The sequence below is a fragment of the Lissotriton helveticus genome, chromosome 2_1 (assembly GCF_964261635.1).
Source record: "Lissotriton helveticus chromosome 2_1, aLisHel1.1, whole genome shotgun sequence".
Classification (NCBI taxonomy): domain Eukaryota; kingdom Metazoa; phylum Chordata; class Amphibia; order Caudata; family Salamandridae; genus Lissotriton; species Lissotriton helveticus.
This window is the reverse complement of record NC_136059.1, coordinates 1,110,090,267-1,110,107,106: the sequence shown is the minus strand read 5'-3', so window position 1 is coordinate 1,110,107,106 and position 16,840 is coordinate 1,110,090,267. Positions and strand designations below refer to the sequence as shown.

General features: G+C 42.2%; 1 protein-coding gene across 1 annotated transcript in view; it reads right to left on the bottom strand.

The window, feature by feature from the left end:
- Positions 1-836: 836 nt before the first annotated feature.
- The window catches only part of MLANA (melan-A), a 52,263-nt gene continuing 36,259 nt past the window's right edge, over positions 837-16,840 (bottom strand). Inside the window, exons 4-5 of the mRNA XM_078677434.1 lie at positions 14,283-14,396; positions 837-1,469 (exon numbers count right to left, since the gene is read on the bottom strand). Coding sequence (XP_078533560.1) covers positions 1,392-1,469; positions 14,283-14,396 — 192 coding nt within the window. The 3' untranslated portion in view covers positions 837-1,391. The remainder of the gene's footprint in view (positions 1,470-14,282; positions 14,397-16,840) is intronic.

Genomic DNA, 16,840 nt, shown 5'->3' with positions numbered 1-16,840 from the left:
GCTTTGGTGACCAGGTAACTATCCAAATACTACTTATTGGTCCCCCTGACCTTCTCCCTGTTGGAATTGGCCACCCCACTCTGGCCGGAGAAGCCAAACACTTTCAAAAGTTTCCACATTTTACGATTATCAGTGCTGGTTTGTGCTTTGGACTAAAAGTCTGATTTACATTTTACTTAAAAATCTGTCCCTCTGGTGAATTTTGATCTTTGTGTCCAAAATTCATAAAAAAATATATATTTTTTTTTATAAATTGACGTATTACACTGGTTCTTTTGTTTAAGCCTTGCTGCTGAAAGCCACAGCTACCCAGGGTTGAGCTAAAGGTTTTCCAAACTAGCTTGACTGGTCCAAAGACAGTTTTGCGCGTGTATTACAAGGTAAGGCTGCACTACAATACCAAATGATACTCCACAATCCACAGAGTTATGAATCAAGTAAATATTTCGTCAATTATAACCGCCAATCTAAAGACCAGTTCAGTATAGACTTTAATTTCAAGTTTTTTAAAATTATTAATAAATATCCCCGTGTCCAATTTCACGGCACGCGAGGGCTTCATATCCTTCACTGCACATAACAGCAAACTTCTATCGAACCATTAGAAGAGAAAATCTGGTAGGGAGTACTGGGGTGGGGGGGGGGGGCGGCAGAGGTAGGTGGGTCTGTTACAGGGGTTGTTTATGGTTAGTGATTAGCATATTCAAAGCACGTTCGCACGCAGAGCGCTGGTACCCACTTTTCTTGATATTTCTGCTATACACACGCGAATAAAAACATTTAAACCATAGAAGAGAAAATCTTTCGTCTTTGGGAAATGCAGAATATAAGACAGCTGTTTGCAAATTATTTTTTATTCGTTTCAGATTTGGTTCCAGCAGATGTACACAGCACATTTTTTATGTTCTGCACGGGGAGTGCCCAAATGTGACAACCAGGAAGTGTACATGAAGCACGATGTCATGACTTATTACATCTACTTGTTATAAGGAGGCAACAACAATGGAAAATGGGATACTTGGGATTTTTTTTATAATCAAAGTCACACCAGATTTCCTTTTTAATTTAAGCAGCATTTTTACTAGTGCATCTGCCGCAGCCCAGAATGCTCTCACCACCTTCCCGATAGCAGAGTGACACATAATACACCACCAAGTGGTTTACTGTATCAATAAGGGGTGCTAGAGGGATTTTATCAACGACCTAGTGGCCACTCCTGCAACACCCTCTTAGCAGCACCCTGCTGAGAGACTACACTGTGAGGCTATAAGTTTGTATCCTGCAGGTAGAACAGAATATATAAATTCAAAAGCCATATTGCTTTAGTTAATCTGAAGCACTACTCCAGGGACAGGACAAGGATGGCATTTCATGCATCTGCCAGCACTTTTCTACGGCATCGGAGTGTAAGGCGGAGGCAGGGACGCTTCTGAAGATACCTTTTCATAGGCTGGTGGAGCACCAGGAATCTGAAAGGATAAAAAACATTAAGCAATTGATGCAATGAACAAGTCATTCAAGAGCCAACGCTGGCCCATGCACAGTAAATACATCACATGCAGGCGTAAGTAGTTGAATGACCCAATGATCATAAAGACAACTTCACTTTACATTCCCAGTTAATGGAACCTTAAATAAAACTTAAGATCTCGAAGGTTTGTATTTTAAGGAAGAAAAAATAAATGCATTTTGGCAAACCTTTGATGGTTATTGTATACGCAGATGCAAGCAATCCAAAATAATTCATATTTGCATTTTACAAGTAGTTCTAAAGAGACTATGGTTGATCTTCATGTGACAAGGGCTTTGTGTTAGTGATTGGTAGTAGACACTAAAGAGCCATGTAACCAAAGAAAACAAAAAACGTAGCAGCGATATCATACAAGCAATACAGGCCATATTACAATGCATCACTGTACAGGCGTCATCACGCAGAACAATTAATCAATCGACCAAAGTTCAGCCTTCTTTGGGCCGTTATAGTCCTGGTCAGAGTAAATTTCAGATTTTGAATCCTCCTAGGCGCGAGACCTCTTCAAGGTGTGGCTGGGTTAACCCGTTCCATCTCCCTCTTGCAAACTTGTACATTTGATCAGAAATTATAGCTTTCAGCCGCTACATGGTGCAGATATGCCAGGCAGACCACCACTTTGTAGCAGGTTCTTCCAAGTGTGGTCAATCATGAGCCAGGCTTCTATGAGTAAAAAAGTGAGCAATCTGCTGCTAGGGTAGTGTACGGGTATACCAAACCCTCCACAGCTTCGCCAAGCAGCAGCATAAGTGGATCCAGTTGGTAGGTCCACTGAGCATAGCAAACGGTTCAATTGAAGAACCTCCACCCATAAAAAAAAAAAAAAAAAAAAAAAAATCGCTTAACCTCTTAACCTGTGTATATTGTAAATATGGACCTAGGCCTCACAGCCTCTACAGCAGGGGTCAGTATTTTGGCTCGATTACCTCGGTCCTTGATGGAATTCATGTTTGTCCAGTGGAGGACTTCAGCCTAAACTCATCCACTCTAGTTAGCTGGAAAAGCTTTTTACAAGCGGATCCATCCATGGTGTCACCATTGTGATAGAGGTCGCCCGTGTGTGGGGGGCACCCTTCCAGTTCTCAAATTGTTTGCTTATTGGCCTGGTGAAACTTCAGATTGTGTACAATGGGGGACAGTGGGGAGAGGTACGTCGTCGCCAGATGATGTTTATTAATCTTGTCCCAATATCTCAGAAGCATAAAGGTGAAAAATTGTCTCTGGGTCTCATCCACAGGACTACGGATGGTGGGGAGAGCAGTGGGAATGGTGAAACAGCCCTGTTCAAACATCACCCAAGGTTTGGTACAAGGGTGGTGGTGCCAGTCAAGGACAGATTATAGTTGGGAAGCACGTATATAATTCACTTTCCTGGGGAACCCCAACCCTCCCTTTTATATAGTCTAGCTCTCTGTACCCTTTGTGTACCATTACACCACACAAATCGAATTAGCGGCTTTTGTGCCTGGTGTATGTTCATTAGAAACCCACAATTGAAGTTTGTGTCACATATAACAATCCAGGCAGAAAGGTCCTTGTAATGCTGTTGACTCAGGCTAGCCAAGAAATTTCAAGTCTGCCCCAGTGATAGAGCTCTTTAAAACAAAACCTCAATTCAGGTAGCAAAATTGCATTAATATAGGTTACTGATAGAGCGCGCAAGAAGGACACCTAGGTACTGTATGGATGTGCCCTCCAATGCCAGGCCATAATGGAGAGCAAGCATTGGGAACTAATGGTGGGGTTCATCGCTCCCATGATTCTAGACTTTGAAGTTGCCTTGGGATTTTCGATCAATTATAGAAATTGCTTCAATTCATCTAGGAGACATGGTAGGGATATGTCAGGAAGCATAATACGTCAGTAAACAGGGCCAGTTTTATACTGTTCCTCATCCACTTTGGACCCCACCTCACCCCCACGCAGCAGAATTTGTTTCCAAAAGGTGAATCAGGGGTTCCATAGTTAGGATGAACAAGGGGAATAAGGGTAACCCTTCTCTAGTTTTCCTGCTTAGATGGATCAAGAATGACAGGGCACCTTTGACCGATTTGCGTTACCAGTGCAGCATAGTTGGTCTACACATGTTGCTGTGTGGGGGCCCAGGCCAGTTTTCAAATAACAGCTCAAAGATATTGCCAGTCCACTATGAAAGGCTCTCAGAGTCCAGCAAGTGAAGGATGGTCTTGGGCCGTTCTGCCTCATCGACTATATTGACTGCTAGTCACAAATTATCTCAGACCCGTCTATTCTTTACAAATTGTGACTGGCAGCTCAACAATTGCAGCAGCAGTATTGACTGCAGACGAGAAACTAGGATGGAGGTGAAGGTTTTCATATCGAAGTTCAGCAATGCAATGGGTCTGTAGGAGAAGCAGGCTGCCAGATCCTTGCCAGGCTTTAATAGGGTTGTAATAGACATCCTGGTTGGAGTAACTGACGTGGTGAATAGGAACGAGTTAAAAACCTTGGCCAGGGCTTCCTGCAACAGTTTTCAATAAGCTTTGCAAAACACCACGTAAAACCCATCCGGTCCCATTGCTTTATTGGCTTTCAAATGATGAATAGCCGTTTACACTTCTTTGGGCATAATGGAGTCTTCCAGTTCCTATAATAGCATGGGTTCCAAGTGTGGAAAGGAGAACTTCTGTAAAATGTGGGTCTTTAGTTTCTCTGGTTGGGGGTTGCACCAGATATAATGTGTAGTAGGTTGTGAAGAGTTTGAGGATTATCAGAAGTATCCATAAAGGAGAGTCCCAGATTGTCATCGATAGTGATACTGGGGTTTCTCATTTGTTTCCACCTTAGTTTATATGCCAGTAGCCAACAGACCTTGCCGCCCTTTCATAGTATTTTTGATTACGGCACAGCAATTTCTGTGCCTCATCAGTCATGTAGAACTGTTTCAGCTCTACCCTAACCAGTCTTAATTCTCTATAAACTCTATTCAAACCTGGAGTCTTATGTTGAGCTTCTAATTGTGAAAAGTGAGTTTCTTAGTTAGACTTCTTAGCTGTAACCAGTTTAGTGAAGGTAGCCATATGAGTTATCAGTGCACCTCCCAGCATGCCTATGGCCACATCCCACATGGTCTTAAAAGGAAAGGTCTCCAGTTTTTTCTATAAAGGAGTGTTACAAGGATTCTTGTATCGAGTCCTCCAGAGCTGGGTCTCCAAAGGTAATCTAATTGACATATCAGGTGTGAGCAGTGTGCTGTGGAAAAAAGCCTGCATCTAGTAAGAGACATAAGAGAATGGTACAACAGGATCTGGGAGCATATAGAGGCTGCTATGACTCCTGGCTGAAGAGATTAGGATATGAAGAATAAATCAGTTCTCTTATGGGTATTATGCACATTTGAATAGGCGCTTTAACACACCACAGATCAATCGACTGTGTTTAAGTCACCCCCACCAAAATATCAAATTCCTCTGCTGAAAACAGCTATCCGCAAAAACAGTGAGCTGTAGACTCATCTTTGGGTCATTGGGTCCATATATGGAAAGCAATGTAACATGTGTTCCCAATTGGCCACACAACTCCACCATCCAATCAATGTATCCGTGGTCTATGGTGATGGCCAACCAACACTTTATCAGGAGGGCTACTCCCTTGGTTTAAGTAGGGCTGGAGTCCTGAAATTGTACTGGGAACCAATAGGAGTGGAGCCTTCGTGGTATCAGACTAATTGGGTTTCTTGGATCATAGCTAGATCAAGGTCTAAAGTGTAGAGCCATATCAGAAGACTCCTCTTCATTGGTGCTCTCAACCCTTGTATATTTTGAGAGACTATGTTAGATTGGTGCATCTTTTATTGATGGGCGGGGGGGGGGTATTAGTTACCACTGATGGCTTTGTTTGGGTGATCAACCCTCCTCTGAACAACATATCTGGCACACCCTTGATTACATGTAGCACCAATTCTATGCCAACAAAGAAGAGTTGCACACACCCTGGAACACTAAAAGGACCATAGGACAAATGCAATATAGGAGTAAGCCATTATAATAGAATAATAAACAAATAAGAGGATGAATAAAACTTGACAGTTGAATACTACACTCATCCGAGGTGAAGGGGCAGCTTACGAGACTGCCCTGGAGCCCCCAGCCATCCACCAGATAGACAAAAGGTATACAGGCACATTCATTAAGGCTGGGGATTGACCACCGCAAGGGAAGCCAAGGTGCATATCTAGGCCCAGAATAGTGTCTGATCAACTTTTCAGGGCATAAACAAGGCTGAGACACACCCAGGAAGATTGATGCATGTAGTCTCATTGGATGTAGGACATTACAACGTATGCTTTTACCACGCATGCCTTTACATCGCAGTTTTTACAACGCATGCTGTTACAACGCATAGCGTTAAGGGGTGCTGGATAGTGAATAGTTTAATTTACTATTCCAACTCCAGTCCCCATGGATAGTAGGGAAGGTTTTGGATAGTAAATTAAATCCATTCCCTATCCTAGAGCGCCCCCCAGCGCAATGCGTTGTAATGACATGCGTTGTAATAGTTGCGTCGTAAAGGCACTGCGTGGTAAAAGTTGCGTTGAAAAGGATGTTTCCTTTCTCATTACTCGTTCTCCATTGAAGGCAGTTCAAGTCTGATCACACCATAGCACCAGTTTCTTGAACATGCAAGGAGGCTTTCCTCATAGAAGCTGGTTATCATCCGTTTATAGTCTTGGTGTCTGGTGCCCTTGTTATCTTTGGCAGGGGGGGTTAAATGGAGTAGGGCTTGGGCTTTGGCCTTGTCAGACATCCATATGCTGACCTGCTTATTGTTGATAGTGATCAAGAGTGGCAGTGGAAATTCCCAGAACTAGAGAATTTTCTTATCTCAAAGATAAACCAGCATATTCCTAAAAGGGAGTCTTTTGGCCAGCATGAGGGATCTTTGAAGAGTGTGTCGTCCTGAAAGAAGATGGTGTCTAGCATCCTAGATCTCCTTTAGTAGTGCCTGCTTAACTTGATAGAGATAAACTTTTGGTAAGTACCTCAGACGTGAGGCTATTTCATTGTTGGAAGGAGGAAAATACGTGGAGAGTGTGGTATAAGAGGAGTCCTAAAGATTGTGTTCAAAGGCGACCTGTACAGGGCTTTCAAATTTTGCATTGATATTAGGTCATCGATGCCTCTGATGCATATATTATTGCATCAGGAATGATTTTCATAGTCCTCCAAGGCATTGGTCAGGGCAAGTTGGTGAGCCTCCAGTGCAGTGTCCTTTTCCACAAGGTTAGGTTTGTGGTTCTGTTGCGCCTCGAAATCCAAATGAGTCTCAAACCTTAATCAAATGGTCCAGCTCGTTTAGTACTTTTGTGAAGTTATCGCATTGCAGTAAGATCATCCTTAATTTCCTGGAGTAGCAATTGGATGTCTCCCCTCATTGCAGGTGAGGTAAGATAAGCCGTGACCACCTCGTCCCCCTGGTGAGGCCTTTATGAGAGTCCCTTCTAGGCCGTAATGTTTAAATGTTTTTAAGGAGATCAGCAGGTCTTTGATGGAGTGTGCTCTTGGAGGGTTGTTGCATGTGGAAGTCATGGGAAGCTCCTGTCCAAGATGGTTGTTGCAAACACTGTTAAAGTCTGGGGACAAAGCCCCTCGAGTCGTATGCTGCATGGAGTGAATCAGGAGGAACCCCTTGAAAGAGATGCAGAAGATCAGTGCAGGTTAAAATCAGGTACGCTCAGCTCTCAACTGAGCCACCAGCAGGAGCACCACATGAGCCGGTGTTTGTCTCTTCTGATCCAGGCAGGCCTGCAAGCCTTGATTAGTCACATAAGCTGAGCAGGGACACTTAAGACTTGCCCCGCTGTGATGTGATGAACAGCCATCTTGTGTGCACCACTATATAGGATTCAGCCGCATGTTCCCATTCACTCCCACTGTAGTGCTCTGATCAGCTTGGACCAAGGTCCCTGCTGTTGTAAGGAGTCTGTGGTCACCCTCCTCCTCTGGAACGCCACTCAAATGGTGGAAATGGGCATCATTGGGAGCCCTGGCAAGACATGCCATCGTTGGACTCCAATCTACCCAGATGTTTCGTCTTGGATCGCCTGTTTATTGGACCTTTACATTGGGTAAGTCTCACTCACACGAATTACATGGTAATTGCACTGCACAGGTTTACTGCCAATGTCTATCTTTTAAGATAAGGCTATAGCCCGGGTATGGGGCACTCCACCGAGTACGCATCAACATTTGTGGGGTGCTCCTGTGAGATAATGTGTGTGCACTACCAGTAATTGAAAACAGGAAGCCTGGCGCAGACAGGACTCTGCAAGGATAGACACGGACAGGGGATGGACCCTATAATAGTGGGCATTGATCGGTCAGTAGGGTTTATGAGATTATCTTTAGCAGGAGTTTCCAACCTTTTCTGTAGTGAGCTACTTATGTTCAATGAAACTCTTCAAGAGTTATGAACATTAATATTGCAATTGTCCACATCAGACAGTATTTCATTAGTGGCCAGCATATTCATGGTTACTACCAACAATCACCTCAGTGCATCAGGCATGGGTGCCAGCAGTAATGTTAAAAAAAGATTGAATTAAAAAAAAAAAAAAAAAAAAAAAAAAAAAAAAAAAAAAGGCTTTGTCAATATGGAATGCCTCTACATGGGTAATGCATAACAGCCATACCTGCAAAGCTTCTGCTACCAAGATAACATTTGTAAAAAGTCTCCTCAATGCCAGATTTATCACTCAAATAGCTTTAAATATATTTTAGAAATTCTGCTATTTTCCTTCAAATATCAGCTCATGAGTTCTGAAAATAAACAAAATTTTCATCTCAAATACACACTCAATTTTGGTATTGGTATATTAATTTAGCAAAGCAGAAGGTTCTAATTCAGTAAGGGTGTCTGGACACAGGAAAGCTGCATACAAGTAGCTGGAGAGCTACCAGTAGCTGCCGAGCTACTTATTGGAGAAGCCCGATCTATAGTGTCACTGTTATTGACATTGGGGAAATCTGCCTTCAAGTGAAATAAGTTGCACATTGACACCTCACTGGGCTGAGTAGACCAGATTGGGGTGAACCATGCACACAGAGTTTGAACACGCAGGACCCAATAACCTACATGTACCTCTTATTGCCCCAATAATGCCTAGGTCTCGGGGACCCCAGGAGGGATCAAGGAACCCATACTAAACAAAAAAAATGACCAAAAGAAAAACTGACATGCAGAGACAAACCATGCAGCTGTGCTGATATTCATGGCCAGGGGAGACATGTCATTTTCCAACTTTTGCTCTACAGCGGAGGAGTGCAGGGGCCTCTAGTGGTTGGTTCTATGGCTACATTTTATGTGGCCTATGTGTAAATGAAAGATTCAGACACTCATTTACGCTTTGCTTAAAGTATCTTGCTGATAATGATTTTTGATAAACATTGCAATGCTTTTATTAACAGTAAGGATTGCATTTTAAACATGGTTAATGATCCCATTGATTGGAGAGCAACTTTTAACATGTTGGTATTGTGCTGTGATGGCTCCTTAACAAACCTAATGGACCAGTTTTATTTCAAATGACACCACCTCATATAGTGATGTTGCATGTGGTATAGGTAGGGGTTTGTTAGGATTATGGGGGTGGAGGGAAGGCATGACCAATTAGGGGTCAAATGTCATTTTAGAGAGTCAAGAAAAGGTATTTCCACCCACATGATGTACATATTTGTCATTTAGTGCATAGTATTCAGTAGTGAGAGTAGTAAATGTATTTTTCACCTTTTCAAAAAGGGAAATAACTGACTGGAGTATCATTTGAGTGTTGTGTGCCAGGGATTTTGGATAAATAGCCCGCACCACCTCCCCATTGTAGGACTTGGACTGTTCTACTTCACCGCCATGAGCATCAAGTACTATATTGGGGTACTTAGCTCCCAGTAAGGAGACAATTGTGTAGCTATTAGTTGCACAGGCCTCACATCCTGCGTAGCTAATAACCAAATTTCTTACAGCAATGTTTTATGGGTGAATTATTTTCCCCAAGATACATGATCTTAGGCTTCCAAGACTAATTACTTACCATCATTTATTTATTGGTAGATTAATAAATGCCATTACAGTGCTTTACTTAAAAAGCAAAACAGTTACTGGCTTATCAAATTAATCATGGTTTAGGAACTCTGCCTCCAATGCAAATACACTGGTACACGGACCGGAATTACTCAGATAAAGGATTAAAACCAAATTAAAAACAGACTGGTAGATATGCTGCAAAACTGATTTGCAAGTAGACAACCACTTTTATGGGTAATTTGCATCAATTCAGTTACTGTCTAAATGGCGTAACAAATGCCATCTGCAACTCACTCAATGCCTCTTTAGGAGATCAAATAGTATTGGTTAAAAAAAAAATAGATGGGTTTTAACAAAATGTTTCCTCTGTTAATAACTCTGGCCGAATACAAAGCAAATTAACTATTCAGTAACGTGATTGCATAAACTACTTGTTTTCATCCTCCTTATTTATAGTTCGCGAACCAGTTAATTATCTGGTAGGTATTGTGAAGAGTTGAAGTTCCTCGAAAAAGAAAGGTTTCCGATTCTGAGAGGCTACTTCTCAACAAAATAAAATGCTAGGAAGAGGGGTGCAGACCATAACATTCTAGGAAAGTCTATTCCCATATTTTATATTAATTGGGGCATCAGTTTCAAGCTGTGTTATACGACTCTTTAAAAGTAACCACATCATACACCAAGAGTATACTGTTAGTGTGGCCATATTTCAATCTACAAATCTAAGTAACTACATTTCAGAGTTAGTGAAATTCATTCACTGCAACATTACATTATTTAGTGTGTAATCATTGGCTTCTTGAAGCCTTATCATAAAAGGACACTCCTTTTATTAATTGATGGATTATAGATCCATACCAAGAACACATGCAGCATTTATTACACATACGTATAAGAAATGTAGATTTTAAATAAAAAATGTATATTAAATTGATCCAGTAGTAGCACACTGAGACCAGAGGCAAGATTTTACTTACAAATATTTATAAACCAAGTTCTCCATGGTATTCTTGCTCCACGCAGGTAGTCTATAACAGGCTGGGCTCCTGGATTAGTGTTTAATGTTTGAAGTATTCTTCACAAACATATGTTAATATGAAAACTTCTACCTTACATAAATGTGTTATTACTCATTTTCAAAACTGTCCTTGTATAAACCTGCTTTAAGTGTCTATAATAATGTTTAACATGCCAAACTTTTGTTTTATTTTGTTATCATTTTTGCAGTCATTACATTAGTTTGAACTTCAAATATTCATTGTCTGCAGCGTTTTGTAATATAATCAGCCTTTTTGAGTGTATGTAGGGACTGATTTTATATTAGCCTTCCTCTTACCACAGCAGAATACCTCTTAAGGCATTTTACCTTTTTTTAGATGCAGTTCAGTTGATCACATTAAATCAAAATTTCTCACAGGCACTTTGAACTCCGGCTTGTAACTCAATTGTCCCGATGATTATCCTACTATTGTTTTGAAAGGATCGAAACGTCGACCAATATAAACAGCATGCACATGGTGTTAAAAGAAGTGCATTCACTGTTTCTACTAAGCTTGCTACAATTTAAATTCAACAAGCTACCCTTGCCTTGCCTGAAATGTTTTTTTCTTTCTGTATATGTCGTGTTTGTAGGATGCAGGACTGTGTCCCACTATATTAATGTGCTCTTATTTTTGTTCAATCCATGGTTTCATTAAATCGAATGTCCGGTTGGACACTCCCAATATAGCATTGATTCTAGTCTATATTTATTGTTTACATTTTTACTTCGTATGAGGACCACTGTTTTCATACAAAACGGACACCCAAGGTCCTTAACTACCTTGTGGGTTCCCTTTTGTTTGTTTGTAAAAAAGCAAAATTACTAGCAGTAAAGAAATTACGGAAATGTTAACTCACTACCAACACTTATAAGGATCTTCGCTTGAAACGAGGAGGCCTTCACCCTAGAAACTGAAAATTGATTTTCAAGAGCATTCTAATGATCACGTAGAGGAAACAAAACCTTCACATCGATGGGACAGGATTGACATAGCTGCTTTTAATCTGCATCTAACTGAGACTATTCCTTCTCTCAGCAACACTGAGCAAAATTTGAATGCCCCTATTTCCAAGTGGCTAACTGATGCAGTATCTATTTATGCTCCTTGTTCTGGCAGCAAATTTCGATCCTTGCGTCCCCCAGCACCTTGGTACTCGGATGAGTTAAAAATCCAACGTGTTAAATGTAAAGCTTTGGAGAGGAAGTGGAGAAAGTCCTATTCCACTCCCTCTAAACTGATTTACAAGGATGGGCTAAAGGCTTATCATGCCAATTGTAAACAGGCCAAAGCTGCTTACATTACCTCTACCATCACTTCAGTGCAGAATTGTCCTCGGACTCTTTTTTCCACTGTTAAGATACTTACAGGTGCTGACACTGTTCCCGCGTCGCCGGCTCTAGATGGCATACACTGCAATAGCATTGCGGACTTTTTTGTATCGAAGGTTCAGGGCATTCACCAATCCCTAGCTTCTATTTCACCTTCTATGGATTCTTCCTTGCTAGGCATCTATTGTAATGTCCCTGCTCCTCCCACTGAGCTTCTGTACAACTGGAAATTATTTGATGATGTTTCCTTTTTATCATGCCTAAAAAGCATCAGGTCAGGCTCTCCTCGGGACCCTGTCCCCATGAAGATTCTAAAGCAACTCGACCTTGAACCACGTAGATTTTTAATGAGGCTACTCAACATCTCCCTCAGTGAATCGCGTGTTGAACAGGTTTGGAAACATGCCATGGTCGTTCCCTTACAAAAAAAATCTGGTGTGGACATTACTAACCTGGCCAACTTTAGGCCTATATCCCTGCTGCCAGCTTGTTCTAAAATACTAGAACGCCATATTAACATCCAGCTAAATGAGTTTGTTCAAAAAACAGGATATCTTCATCCATCCCAATCAGGCTTTCGCGCTAACTATTCCACCGAATCCGCACTTCTGGGGGTGACTGAGCGACTCCGACACGGTATCGACAGCGTTGAGACCTTTGCGCTTATCCTTTTGGATTTAAGCGCGGCTTTTGATACCGTGTCGCACTCTATTCTATTGGAGTCCCTTCGCTCCCTCGGTGTTGCTGGATCTGCGCTTGCCTGGTTGGCCTCATTTCTCAATGAGCGTACATTCCAGGTTTTTTCAAACAAAGCTGAATCGGCAATCTGTTCATCTGCGTACGGCGTCCCTCAGGGGTCTATATTGAGCCCTCTGTTCAATATTTACATCAGACCCCTTGCTTCTATCGTCGAGGACGCCGGTCTGTCCATATACTCATATGCAGACGATACGCAGATTGTGTTTTCCTTGTCTGGCAGCAGGGTCCAGGATACCTCTGCCCTTAAAATCGGCCTTTCTCGGGTAGCCGCCTGGATGCAGGCCAATCTGTTAAAACTTAACGGTGAAAAGACCGAGGTTATTATACTTGGCAAGCATAAAGATCTGTGGGGCTCCAGACACTGGCCCAGTGACATGGGTCCATTGCCTACCCCCGTGCCAGTTGCTCGTAACCTCGGCTTTCTAATCGACGAGAAACTTTCGATGCGACAGCAGGCAACTAAGGTCGCTGCAATCTGCTTTAATACCTTACGCTGGTTGCAGAAGATCCTATGGATGTTGCCTGAGTCCACTCGTCGAATGGTTGTTCAGGCTCTGGTAATGTCCCGTATCGACTACGGTAATGTGCTTTATTTGGGAGCCGATAAAGCCACTATGAATGTTCTCCAGGTTGTACAGAACTCAGCTGCCCGCCTGTTGTGCAATGTCCCACGTAGAATGTCTGCTACGCAAGCCCTGTGTGACCTTCATTGGTTAAAAATTCCCGACCGCGTGGCTTTCAAAACTTTGTGTTTTCTGTTCAAGATTCGCCAGGGCTCTGCCCCTACTTATCTGCACAATCTTGTTCAGGATTACCAGCCCTGTCGTTCCCTCAGGTCATCTAACCAAGCCAATCTTGTAGTTCCCAGAATTCGTTTGGCAAAAATGGGTGGCCGCTCATTCGCCCATTTGGGGCCGAAGATGTGGAATGCTCTTCCACTGGCGCTAAAAATGGAGACTAATCTTCTTGTTTTTCGCAAAAAACTGAAAACTTTGTTGTTTAACTGATCACGGCTCTGTGTATTCTTTATTCAGCAATCACCTGTCTTTCTTCTTTAGTCTGTCCCTGGCGCCGGGAAACCCATTACGGGTAGCTGTGCGCAATATAAATTTAATAATAAATAAATAAATAAAAAAAAATTCTAAGCAAAAGAATATCAAATACGACCTTCATCCATTGAACTTGCAAGCTTCCTAGGATGTTTGGGTTAGCAACAGTTGCTACAGAAAGCAGCCATTTTCCAGGAAAACCTAGGCCTCCCCCTGCAGGGAATACATCCGGCTAGACTGGGTTTGTATTGCATGGCTTGCCTTTCATCTTGGAAATGCAGAGGATGTCCAATTTCTCTTTAAATCAGGAACACCATGTGCAGTGTTAACTAGTACAGGTGATAATAGAAGTTTAGCTATTGTTTGACGGATACATACAAATTGAGGCTACAGCATCTGGGTAACCCAAATGGAATGGGTCTCTGGGTAATCTTGGTACTCACTGCAGCCTGCTCCGAAAGATGGATAGGCTTGTGAATGGCCTAGACACAAGAGGATTAAAGAAAGCCACCAAAACTGAAGCGGAGCTCACCAGTGGTGCAGGATCCAAGCAACTATACTCCGGTAGGGCAGATTTGCTGTCCAATGGAACCCTTTCCTCACGATGCCCTCGAAACAATGACTGGATTGGGCCAAATGTGTGGCTCTATAATAAAGAGAAACAAAAAAAAAAGCGAATATTCATGAAAATCTACAAATTATAGCAAGTTTAACAGCTCAGTCATATCACACATTGGGACTCGCCCAATGATCAAAGTTCAAATAGCAGTCATGTAACTTGTTTAATCTGAACAAAAGATAAACCACCATTGCCTCAGTGATGCAAGCAAAAGGTTAACGTGCAAACTCATTAAGGACATATACTACTCATTCTAGTACATACTTCTTCAAAGATTATATACAAGGGTACCCCGTTCCTAAACAGTCTTTTTTTCTCCCAAATCCTCACTTCCTAGGAGGACACAAAGGTGCAAACTGTCTACAACAGCTCCATTTTCTGCCTTTCTCTGAAGACTTCGAATGCTCTTGACAGACCATGGTTGTGCTGCACATTTTTTGAAGAGACATTCAAACACATAATGCTCAGCAGACTGGTTGGAAACAGTCCTGTGCCGGGCCTGTGGCTAGCAAATTGCTAAGCATCTTGTGCAGAGTACCCTGGTTAGCTAAGTGTAGCTTCATCCTACTTTGGGAGCAAAGGCAAGGACTAGGCAGTGCATGGGCTCTGCTAAATGAAGGAAGGAAGAGGACGCAGGAAGCACTGTACTCATTTTACTGTAGTTTTCTTCTCTCCTCAAGAAAATGTGATGGTCACTGCCTATGCTGACAGAAGTGCACTGACCAAGCTGTGATACAATGCTACGCTGTGTTACATTTATGATCATGAGCATTGCTGTTCATTTGAAAAACCATAAATTAAGCTTTTTTTTTTTTTAAGTAAGGAACAGGTCTAAGCAAGACAGGCAATTGTTAATGCCTAGCATACTAGAGTTTACGTACAGTTCTAGCATTGCAGGCTAGGGTGGGAGGATAGTGATTGTAAATCAATCACTCAGAGCAGGGTTGCCACCGACTGGCAGCTCTCCTATAAGGATAAGGCAGCCAGGGTTCTTATACAGGCCTCAAGGTTTGTGGCTAGTTTGGTGTAGGTCATGCTTGGCTTTAGTACTATTGAAGCTCTACCAGCCACCTCCAGTCCTTTCTAAAAGCTCAAGGGAATGAAAAGATGATAGTAGAGCAGAATGCGAGAAAAGAAAGAAGAAAGTAGTGTTACTTTTCAGCATCTCAGAAGCTGAAGTTTGTAGTCTGCTTACACCCCCGCATTTGAAAAGTTTCAAGGGTTCCAAGAAGATACTACCAGCGGCTGCCATAAACAAAGGGGTGGTTGGATGAGGCTGCCGGCCACAACATTGTGCCGCCTCTCCTCTTCCTGCCTGCTGGTCCTAGCAGCCCCTGGGACAGACTCCGTGCCCAATCCCCACACTGTAGCACAGGGACTGGTGTGTGCAGGCAGAAAAGATGCCCTGCTCAGACCATGGAGTCTGTGGAGCTTCTCCAGCCCGGCTGCTCAATGCAGCTAGGCTGGAGAAAACCTAAGTGTGCATGTGTATTCTATTGTAATTGCATTTATAGAGCGCTAACTACACCAGACGAAATGTCAAAGCGCTTTTTCAGTGAGTAGCACGCTACTCCGGAAACCCATAAAGGATGAATGTTGAATTAGTATTGTGAAATATGAAAGTAATTGAAGTGGTGGATATTAGTCAGTTATTTGCATTGACAAGGATAGCAGAGGGATTTTATATTTGCATTTATATAGTACTTGTTACCCCTGATTGGGTGTTGAAGCGATTTTTTGGCGAGTAGCATGCTACTTCGGAACCCATAAAAGATTAGTGTTGAATTAGTATAGTGAAATATGAAATTTGATGTGGACATGTTAGTCTGTTATTTTGATTGAAAAGGATAGTGGAGGAATAGAAGAGTGAATAATTTAGACTTTTTGTGTAGGGCATAGCAGCAGGAGGAGGCTTGGGATGAGAAAAAGGGATGTGGAGTGGAAGCATCAGAGGGCATAGTTTGAAAAGGCTTGTTTTGGGGGAAATCTGTATAGTAAAAAAAAAAAAATAACAAAAAAAAATTATATATATTTTATCACCACATCGGTTCACCATTCGGGAATGTGCAGCGCTCGTGTGAGTGCGTTGTCCTGTGGCTGAACCCACGCCACTAATATTAAACCAACTTTCTCCACCAGGAAGAAAAAACGGGTCGCACTGCCGATTATAGTATTTACAATCTTCTTTTATTCAGCTTCGTTACAGGGCATGTAGCGCAATTTGATCTACGCGTTTCGGTGTGACTCCACCTTGCTCACGGTCAACGGGTTGCCCCACCCCACATTAATTTAAATGTTTTTTTCTTCATCCTTTTTCCTGTCACATGTTCCCAAGGCTCATGGTCCTTGTAGTTTCAGTCATTTGACAAGGTATACAGGTCGTGCAATTATCATTTCATTGCCAAAGTGATGTTCTATACATATCTGCTCTTATTTTTGTCAACATATATTCTATTTTGTTCCGCCTTCCA